This window comes from Gallus gallus, chromosome 8 (genome assembly GCF_016699485.2).
Source record: "Gallus gallus isolate bGalGal1 chromosome 8, bGalGal1.mat.broiler.GRCg7b, whole genome shotgun sequence".
Classification (NCBI taxonomy): Eukaryota; Metazoa; Chordata; class Aves; order Galliformes; family Phasianidae; genus Gallus; species Gallus gallus.
In genome coordinates this window covers 2,413,767-2,425,074 of record NC_052539.1, presented here as the reverse complement: position 1 = coordinate 2,425,074, position 11,308 = coordinate 2,413,767, and the positions used below count along the sequence as shown (strand labels likewise).

Sequence of the window (11,308 nt, the reverse complement as noted above, 5' to 3'; positions counted from 1 at the left end):
GTAAGTAATCTTAAAAAAATACTTGGAGAACTGTATTTAGAAAATCTGCTGCTCAAGAATATGTTGTAGGAAACTTGTTTCTCTGCCTTCTCTTCTTCTAGAGCTAAAATGAGTAAGCCATTTCACTGTCTAATATTTTGTTATTCTTTAGAAAAAGGAATTGATATCTCCTTTTTTTCCCATATTATTGTTCTAAATCCCACACTGGAGCTGTCAGCAAAATTTAAGACGGATGTAAGTTACACGGGGAAAGAAAAACCTCTCAAATTAATAGACAGTACTGTTCCCACACAGGATTCTGAACGTATTCATAACTGATTGCACGACACTCCACGCTGGTGGACTGTCATTACATTTAAAACCTGTCTTCACATAAAATTGCTTGATAGAACCAAAAGAGGCTTTTTGATTACAAAAGCAGAGTGGGTAAATTTAAGTGTTTTAGTACGGATCTAACACAACGATGCACTTTGCTTTTCTCATACCCACAAAAGGCACCAGCCAAGCAGTTCAATTTTTTAAATTCTAACCCCTATGGAATTGTACCATTTATCTTTAGGAAATTTTAAAAATGTTTAGTTCCACTCATCAAAAACAAAAAAGGTGGATTTCTCACAAAACACGTTGGATGATTAATGCGCAAACTACATTGCAGGATCAGGACCTGTACTTAGAGCAGTAAATTTAAATGTATTTTATCTTGGTTTAAACAAGTTCATACTCCCTTCAAATGGCCAACATTATCAAAGTGATAATCCTCTACTTTGTTTATTTTACTATCACTCCAGAGCAATGCTAAGAAAATGAGTTAGTGGGAGACATCTCAAAGTGCAAGTTAAACAACATAGTTTTTAAGCAGGAAAATACATTGTGTTTAAGAAGAAAAAAAGTGTTTTCATAAAAGAAATTACTGTCAAAGATATCAAAATGGAAATATATAGTAAAACCTTTAGAAAATTATTTCATTCACTTTTAAGTGATCTTCTTGGACCACACACTCGGTCTGGTGTAACATGTGCTTTATAAACTCATTAAGTTTTTCTAACCTCACATATAATACAACTAAGTGAAAAACATTTATTCACTGTTAGACACCAAAGTAAGAAGAAAAGTATTTTATGCTTTTACACTGCTCCAAACTATGTCCAAAAAGAACCAAACTTGATCAGACAGAATCAGAAATACATGACAATCTAATAAACGTCTGAATTATAGCTACTGCAGTAAATTCATCAATTGTGCATTTCCTTCTGTGAACTTTGTTTCCATTTGAACAACGTGAAGAAAAGGAAACTTATTTTTCCCCTTCTATTGTCATGCAGTAAAAGAGAAAAGAAGATATAAATGAGTTTTACAAGTTTAAGAAACACCATGCTTCTTTTTAATGAGTAAAAAAAATTTCTCAGGTCATGCCATAATGACCTAGAATCTCAAGCATTATCATCATCACAAGGAGCTGTGTACAACATCTAACATTATTATTTCTCAAAACATCATCTGTGCTTAGGAGGGCAAATAAAAAAAAACTTCTAGCATTCAGGATGCACTCGGCAGGGTACAACTTAAATAGGGGTGTTGATCTACCTTCTGAGAACAGCATTTATGGATGATACTGAAGAATATAAAAAGCTGCTGGCTGTAAGTTCAAGTAATACAAAAACTAAACAAACGCACCCAAGCTATATCCCTATCTTGGTGCATTTTATCAAAGCTAGGAGGAAAAAATGGGGACAGAGTTTCTTCAGAAGAAAACTATCATTAAAGATGAAAGGCTTAGCTACCGTTGAAAGCTAAGCATGAAGGGGGTGTTTTTAAAAACAAAAAATATACAGATGTAGTATAGGAATCTTCGTAGGCAAAGTTATACCATGGGCAAACATTGAAAACTTGAGGAAAAAATATCAAAGACTTCAGGAAATTTAATGAGAACTTCTTTCAAAACAAAAAGTTCAGTGGAGTGGGTGGAGTTTAATCGAACATCAATATTTACAGGTTCCAGGAAAAAAAAAAAGCCCTGCAAGCACATAAACAATTTCTGTGAAGAAAAAACGTTAACAGAAATACAAGAATTAGGCTGGTATGCATCTGACTTGGACTCAGGTTTTGTATATAATAATACTTGATCTCTAAAATGGATAAATGAACCATTTAAAGCCACCACAGATTCGTAGCATCTATTTGAAGTGAAAGCCTCCAGGGAGAGATACTCTTGTATTAGTTCCCTAAAGAAGCTCATTTGGCAGTAGTGCCAATGTTACCAACAGAAGTAAATCTTTCCTTAGCCTGAAATCTTAAAAATGAGGTATCTGGAATTGAAAATTACCTCAGTTTAGCCTGGTATAATGAGTAATGACCTTCACAAAGGAAACATCATCCCTTAAAGGATCAGAAGTCACTCAGAAAGTGGCCTTTTCCAGTTCAAAAATGTAACAAACATCCAAGTCATTTATGTGGACAGAAAGTAGTATTTGTTATCAGTTCCTACAATAAAAATGTTTAAAGTATAAAAAGAAGATTTAAAGCAAATTTGGCCAAGTGTTGGATATGATCCTGAACCTGGTTGAGACTAAAGTACAGACATAGAATCATGCCTCAGGCTTAAGGAAAACACTGATGCTTAAAAACACTAATGCTTAATTCCAGAAAGATCAGTCAGTGCTTTTTGAATGCTGCTATCAGTATCACCTATCTCAAGTTAATGTAAACATTAAATAAATGAAAATGTTGCATTTAACATACTGAACATTACAACTCGACCAATGAAACATGAACTGTTATTACAAGCATGATTCCTAGATGCTCTGTTGAAAGTTATCAGGACAGTAATTCAAAAACCACGTAAAGGCATGCTGAAATATCTCTGTTCAAGACATTATTAAGCATTGACTGAAGTGCATTCATGAATCAGACACTGTGCATTTAGTCACATAAGTAGATCTTGTTTTCATGAGTTACTCAGAGTTCTAAGGCAGGTAAGAACCTCAGAAGCAAGGATAACAGGTTATATCTTACCAGCAGTAGTCCAGGAGATGCGGAGGAAGCACTGGGATGTAAATGTGCTGCCAATACATGGGATACAATAATGCAGCTGATGCATGAACACAAGCAGTTAACTAAAAAAAAAAAAGATGTACACACAGAATTAGCAACAAAAACTAAGATGAAGAATAAACAGAAAATACAACATTTTAAAATAACTTTTATATTTGTAAGAAACTTCACCTCCTCAAGCCACATATGACAGTATTTTTAATCACCTTTAATTGCTTAAATATATCTATGAATAAACCTAATTTATGCACAACATTAGCAAGAAGTTGGATGGATGAGTCAAATTCCAAGTCAGCCCTGCTCAGGTCATCTGAAGAAGATCAGCATGCAGTTGCTGATGCTTGTCATGGTCAACAGTTGCAGGTGCAGTCACACACATGCACAGCCCGAGCACAGCCCTGCCACACCAGCGGGGCCAGGCAGGAAAGGCAGCACAGGGACTCACTCACCTTCCTCTTTGCAACAAGGGGAACTGATCATGCATGAAGCCACACAAGCGTGCTGCACTCGAGCAGGATTCAGTTCTAAATCTGTCACTATTTCCAAACTACCTTTACAAAAATAAATCTAAAGTGAATGTTCCCTGTGACAGTAGTGCAACTGCATTACAACTTTCAAAACCTCCTGTCTCTCTTCACCAGACCCTAAAACAGGAACTGGCAAGTCTGGCAGCCAGCACCATCAGAAGATGGCCAAGAAAGAAGAAGTTACAATCTGCTTCCATTCAAAATGGTCATGTAGACATGGCTGTTTTCTGTTGGTTTCTTTGCACTTTTAGTTTATTTTTTGTTTATTGTCTGGTTAATTTTTAAACAAAGCATCACCATGAATTGATCAGGAGCTAGATCTTGTTCACTTCTTGAGCAAACAAAATAATTTGTAATACATCAAGAACTCGGATTTCATCTCTCAAATACTGCACAGCTATTAGGGAATCAGTTCATTTTATTTAAGTTACTAGGTATACACAGAGTCCATAGAATGAGACAATATCAAGACCATGTTCAAAATGAGGCAGCCAATAACTACCACACAAAATACTACAAACCTGACAAAAAATTATATACATAAACTCATATACAGACTCATATGTATAAATAAAGCCCCACTTGGGATGAATTGGGATAAGAACTGTGCTTGAAACAAAAATTAAGAAACTCAACCACAAGATTTAACACAATCTCTTATGGGTTTGACAGGTGACACCCAGAGAGCAATTTCTGCTATTGATGCTATGTTGTCCTTCCACTTTTCTGCTTTACTTACCAGCATCACCTAATGAAGGCTGAGCTTGGAAGCACACACAAAGGGAGTGCCCCACACAGAAGACTCCAAGCTTATGGAAGAAGACAAGACTGTCCTAATGTTTTATATCACAACAAAATTCCTGTCTGAGGTTAACTTCATTATTACTGCTCTTTATTAGACGTGTACTTTTACAGTAAAAAAAAATGAAGAGCTAAAAATAAAATGTAAATCCTGCCCATGTAGCAAGTGCTAAAATATTATGGATTTTACAGGAAAAAAAGTCCCTGTTGGTGAAACAGATCAGCAGTTAAAGCTTTCACACCCAGGCTGACTTAGACAGTTACTCCTGTAAATAAGAATTACGCTGTAATTTTGTATGTATATTTTTACACTAAAAAGGAGAAAAAAATCATTACAAGAGCACCGCAGCAGAAATCAGGGACAATTACAATTTGTGCAGCATAGTTTGCTCAGCACTCAGATTAATATAACACGATTAAATATGGAAAAGAAGAGGGTCTGAAAGCTCCTAAGGGATATCATTAGGGCAAATTGCCAAAGAATGAAACATGAGCCAGTCAGGAGAGCTGGAAGCTGCAGCAGTACCAAGGGACCTAAGCGCTCGACAGTTGGAGCTTCAGCACGGTGTGAGCTGCGGGTTAAGGCGACGGGAGGCTGCTTGCTGACACGCGGGATGTCACCATTGACCGGCGCGCGGCCCACACCTGACAGCTCTGCTACAGGAAGCCAAGGATATCATCATCCCCTACTTAAACTGGTCGGTTCGTATTAACATTTTGTTTCCTAGCTTCACGGCAAACAGCTGCAATTACTCTCAGTTCAGACTTAAAAAAAAAAAAAAAAAAGGCTGCTTTAATAATTAGAGTTTGGTGACTAAGAATTAATTGATTTGAGGGATGAAATTAATGAACACTTAACCCTCTTCTACATGGGGGGATTTATGAGCTTTATTTTCATATTCTTATCCTCCTATGTTTAGCTACTACAACTAATAGTGCAAACCAAGCTCCATATTATGGGCTTTGGTCCTTTAATAATTCCATATTCACTCTGAGTAATCGTAATGCCCACATAATAGTCATTACAAAAAATAAATTTCAGATCATAACTACCTATACAAAAATCAGCATGTAATTCAATCACAGACTGAAATAGAGCTGAGCATACATTTACATGGGCAATCCCCCAACGTATACATCTTCCTCCTCCTCTTAATAAGTATTCTTAAATTATGAATTAACTTGATGATACAATTTGAATAAAGAAATATCCTTCTCTCTTAAGTACATCTGTGTTGTACTTTAGCTCTTGCTGCAGCAGAGGAAGGGGACAATTCCATTAAAAAATTAGAAGTTTTACTGACTTTTGTTTCAGAATCTGTATTTTGGTGTAGCACTCAGACTGACATTTAACATTTTTAACAAGAAAAAAAATAGCATTTCTAGCAGGAATGGTAAAGATTAGTTGCGCATCAGCATTTTGCTCAACTGGCCCCCACCATTATTTTCAATCATTTTCAATCTAACGTCTCACTTCAAAATTCCCATTTATGCCACTGCAGTAGATTTCCAAATATTTTAACATGGTAGGAAAACGTTTCAGTTTCCTGCCGTACATAGCCTGCAACACAAGCAGCTATGGGATGCTGCTACTCTTCAAACCGTGTGACATTTCTTATACTGTGCCAACTCTGTCTTTAAGCAAATACTGATATGATAATTATGGATTTCATATCAAAACACACTCTCTGGCAAATTTTCTTTTTGTTTCAACCGTGAAAGGCACTTGCTATTTAAATAACGTATCTTTTCAGCTATCATACTTGCACATATAAAGAGAAGGATATGCAGAATACTGCAAATCTCGGAATAATGCTGCAAGTCCAAAGTAACCCGTTCAAGTCAACACACAGGGAGAGAGCAGAGCCCGACTTCTTCTATCAGTGCTTGAAGGTCTACAGAGATGACCACTGGATTTGGGGAAAGGACATCTGATGGCAGCTATGCTTGGGAGAAGAGCCAGTGAAAGCAGGAACAGGTACCTGCAGGGAGGTGGTGGAGGAAAAGGGAAGGCAGAGAGCTCCAAGTGGAGAAACCAGTCTCTGTTGCTTGACTGAGTGAAGAGAAACGCGCCTGGTGAGATTTTTAGCAGAAAACAGTCCTTTGCATTGTTTATGGAAAAAGGTACATGCATGGAGCCTGTTTGTTCACGATCTGCTTTCAAACAAATTATTCAGAGAAACAGCATAGATTTGAAAAATCTCCTTTTCAGGACAGACAGTTATTGCCCTATATCATGAGGATTTAATTTTGAATTGCCAGCGTTTGGAGAGGACAAGAAGAAAATCGCGTTCCATTCTATTAGATAATTAGAGTACACTAGAAAACAACTGAAAATTTCAGCTTGTTTCTGGTCCCTTCTGATAACTGTGGTCAGCATCGCCATCTCAGCTTACACCACATGGTGAGGAAAGCAAGCAGCATTTTTACTCAAGTTCTGTAGTGATTCCAGCACAATCATTTTCTCTTTCTCCTCATCAAAAGAATGTCAGAACTATAAGTGAGCAAATAATATGGTCTCTCCAAACAGTGGAAGAACACATTACAAAGTTTGTAAGCAAAATTCATTATTCAGTGACAGTAAAATGTCAGTTACCAACTTCCAACAAGGCTGAGATGATGCACAAATCCCAGAGAGACCAAGGAGTTCCCTTCCACCTCATAGCACAGAGCTGCCATTCAGGAAAGCTGTTCAAAATTTACACTGCGCTGAACAGGAACAGTCTGAACAGCTTTAGTTCAAGCCTTGATCAAAGCAGGTTTACCCGCTCCTGGGCAGCTCCACCTTCCCTCCCATGTATCTGTAATAATTCCAGTGCATGTATCTGCTACTCCAATATTCAATTTATCAATGAACTGTGGATTTTAAAATGAGTAGCCTTTTTTTGTTTTTGTTAAAATCACAGTGATATATCTAGAACAAAGGCTCATATATTATATTTCATACCCATTATTTATCCAGTGAGTAGTATGAAAACAATTATTCTGCATCCTGTATAAAAATATTATTTTCTCATTTACCTCTTACTTTCTATAAAAATAATTTTATTTAAAGCAGTTTCAATAACCCAAGGTAGAAAGAGATGTAGAGCACAGGTGACAAGAATTGCACACATTGCAGTGCAAAAGCTAGAAGTATGGAATTTGACTAGCAGAATCTTGTCTGAAAGCCAAAAAAGGCAACAGAAGTTAGACAAAACGCTACAGTAAAATTAACCCGTGACACCATATAACCTTTCAAAATCTACAGTAAGTAACTAAAGAATTACTGTGATAAAACCATTTCCTGAATAGCCTTCAAACACTGTCAATCTCTGTCAACACCATATCCAGAAATGCCTACTGGAGTGCTCTCTCCCTCCTCCCTCGCAGTGCCACTGGGCTAAAGAACTGTTTCCCTCCCACTGCCTTGACCACACATATGTTGAAAGATGCCAAAGATTCTCTTAACTCATCTACTTAGTAATACCTACAGCAATAAGTTGTAGAGAGTCACCATTCCTATTCAGTAGCTGCCATCAACCTGGACCAACTCTTACTGCACTTACCCCAGCACTCCCGCACATTAGGATTACTCTGAAAGCAACAGCCTCTTCCTAAAGGAGAAGCCTTCATCAGGTGAAAGGAAGCATCTCCTTTACATAATTAAAATTCCTAAGATCATCAGTGTTGTCACAGGAGACCTCCATAACTAAACCTTGTTTGGTCAAGAACAACATCAGGCCCCAAAACTGAAACAGATACTTAACACCTGCAGAAACCAGTCTTCTCATCCATTTCTTGAATGGGCAGGTGAAGACTGCTGGGGATTAAAAATGGGAAGGGAGCCCTTACTTAGGCCATTTTATGGTAGAACATATAACCCTCCCCAAGCTCTAAAGAATATAAAGGCTGACACAATCATACACTTAGTCTACTCTGCTGCCACTGGAAAGAAGACAGAAGCCACTGATTAAAAAAAATTAAGCTGCAAAACTGACCAGAGTATACTATCCAAGCCATGATAACCAAAGCCACTTCTCATGCATTTCTTTAATTTAGCTCCTGGCTAATCGTTTCCCATCTGCCATCCCCATAACCTCAAAGAAGAAAGAAGGGAGAGCCTTAAGTGAGCCATAATGTATTTTCCTCCTGTTGGCAAGATGAGGCCCCCAGCACTTCTTTCTCACATAAGGGAGAGAAAGGGGAAATACATTTCCAGTCCACAAATGAAAATTTTAACTTCATCCATTGTGAAAAGTAAATATAGAAAAGAAAGTAACATTAAAAACTCATCTCTTGTTTTTTTTTTTTTTTGTTTTGTTTTAGTGTTATTCGCTTCCTTTTATCCTTATTCTGGAGAAGGGAAAGGAAGAGTGTTGTCCATGAATTCGACAGCACTTCACATACAATCAATTTCATTCTTTTCTTGCAATTCTTGATTCACAAAGCAGCATTATGGTATCATTCCTGTGCATTAGTTTGGAAAGGAAAAGACTGAAGACACGGTTTGTTCCTTGCCTATGGCTTCAAGAATGACATGCTACTCCATAATGGAAGCTGAGCAGAAAATAAAATTGAAGTAGTAGTAGACAGGTGAGAACTCGGTGAGGAATATCACAGGCATACTGTGCTTACACTAAGGACCTATGTGCACTTTTATCGATAATGTGAGGTACATATATAGCCAAGTAGGTGTGGTTTGCATACGAAAAGCCACATAACTATTCAGTTATTCAATTTCACCATTCCAACTAAGGGGTTTTTCTGTTTTGTTTGTTTGTTTTTTTATGTTTTATGTAGAAAAAGAAATGTTTGAAAGTTGGTCAAATCAGCTTTAATACCTACCACATCACAGATTAGCTTAATTGACACGCCCTCCTACTGCTCTTCATTTTCTCTATAGCAAACTAATTATGCTTCTTTTCATCATATTAATTTCAATTTTCTCATTTTTTAAAGCATCTATGTATATTCTTAGCAACTTCATTCTCATATTGACATTCATTTCCTAGCTGCTTTACTTCTTCCTCTCTCTCAAAAAACATACAGACAGAAGAACATGCAACTATACACCTTTATGTCCTTTTTCTGACCGTCTCATAACTCCTGCTCTCTTCCCTCATCTATTTTATGACTCTCTCCACAGAGGAAGAGCTACCCTCTCATAAAATAAGAGAGTTCTGCAAACGTTCCTGGCTTCTGAAAGGAGTTTCCAGGAAAATAGTTTTTATTAACATCTCCTCCCCCAGAGTAACTCCATGGTACGTTCTTCTGCCATACATTAATTAAGAAACAGCAGGGAATAGCTTCCATGTGAATAACTGACAGGCAACTTTGTTTACTGCAAGACTAGAGATAACCACTGACTATGTTATAATTCATCTCATCATTGGTGAATTGCAGAAAAAAAAAAAAGGGATAAGGTAGTAGTATGTGAAAAAAAAATCTTGCCATAATGGCATACCAGAACAGAGAGCTAGCAGTAGATTCACATAGTGTTCTTTAACTCATCTTCATGTTTCCTCTTCTCACATGAGACAGTTCTGGTCATCCATAGCAGCATACGGACCCCTTCATTTCCCATTTTCACACAGCCCAACCCACAGCTGTACACAAAATTTTGCTCAGTAGAATTTACTGAATTGCTGAAGTTTACATGAAGTGAAAGAAAAAGCAACTCTTGCCTATATCTGAATCTTGGATTTGTTCTTTTTATCTGAAAGTGATAAGTCAAAATTTCATTTTACAATGAATTTATAGATCTGTCTATGTCAAAATGCTTTCCTTTCACAGAATTAGTGTTCAAATGAAAACCAATGATACAGTGCTGTATGTTTTACACAAGGTGACAAGTAATAGCAATCTGCAGATTTTCTGAACTTCCAGATGCAGAGAGTTTTCCAGTTCTCAAGTCTTGCTGCAGATCCTACCTCACTTTGATGCCATATGGACTCCACTGCTAGCAGTGCACGCTGGGCACACATCCAGATAGTACCTCAGCTGCACTCACAGCACCCACCTCTGGCCAACTTACCTCACCTCTGGCCAGTTCATCTTAGACTGCCTATACCTGAACTCTTAATTATTAAATGTCATCACTCTTCTTCTGTGCACAGACCAAATGATCTAATTGACCTAACGTTTCAAAATGAATTCTAACCATACTTCTGGGAGCTCAGTAAGTATCAGCAGAATATCTGTGCTGCCTTGCAAGTTAATCATAAATTCCTACTCGTTTCTATTTTCCAAGAACTAAATTTAGTCCTTAACACGTTTCTGCCCACAATGTACTACCTCGCAGGAATTTGAGATAAGAATTTCACTTCAAGCCTATATATTTTTAATTACTGGGACAGCATTATTTGAAATCGAACTATGAAACACAAAGTACATTTTTAGATAAAACTGCAACCTCACTGCAGGGCAGAATGAAAAAAACAAATTGTAGCTGTAGGTGGTTGAATTAAAACTGGGAGTATCACCCTAGCATAAGGAAACATCATACAGCTTAGTGGCAGCGTCACAGTTCCTAATACAATGCCATTGTTTTCCCCAACCTGGCAGGCTTGTACAGAGCCAACTCCTTCACTGTTTTGGCTCTTTATTTTGCAGCAACGGAACATCTCCACAAATAGCCAGATTTGCACTCCAGTAAAAAAAATCCAAAAAGAAGAACTGGCTATCTCTCTAGGCTCTACATTAACGTGCACTGCATTCCAAAATCACACCTCAGCTGTCTGGCCCAGTCACAAAGCACTGCTTGGCTCATTTTCTAAGTATACCCAGCAACCTGCAACACATACACCACAGAGAAATTTAAATGAAGTGCGAGAAATAGACAAACACCACAGTTGTTTTCTGAATCAGTTGATAGTATTACTGTTTTGGGACATATGGATTTTGGAATTAAATCCAGATTCTTGGATTTCAGATCAGATGTAAGAAGA

The 11,308-nt window shown here is 37.4% G+C and overlaps 1 protein-coding gene and 1 long non-coding RNA gene across 4 annotated transcripts in view; one reads left to right on the top strand and one right to left on the bottom strand.

Moving 5' to 3' along the window:
• The window catches only part of LOC121111353, a 40,613-nt gene extending 35,010 nt beyond the window's left edge, over positions 1 to 5,603 (top strand). Inside the window, exon 2 of the long non-coding RNA XR_005861834.2 lies at positions 4,321 to 5,603. This is a non-coding gene — a long non-coding RNA (uncharacterized LOC121111353). The remainder of the gene's footprint in view (positions 1 to 4,320) is intronic.
• DENND1B (DENN domain containing 1B) overlaps positions 1 to 11,308 on the bottom strand; it is a 144,476-nt gene that overhangs the window by 58,642 nt on the left and 74,526 nt on the right. For all 3 annotated transcript variants that reach the window (XM_040704777.2, XM_040704778.2, XM_046944991.1), the window contains one exon: positions 3,013 to 3,113. In XM_040704777.2, coding sequence (XP_040560711.1) covers positions 3,013 to 3,113 — 101 coding nt within the window. The remainder of the gene's footprint in view (positions 1 to 3,012; positions 3,114 to 11,308) is intronic.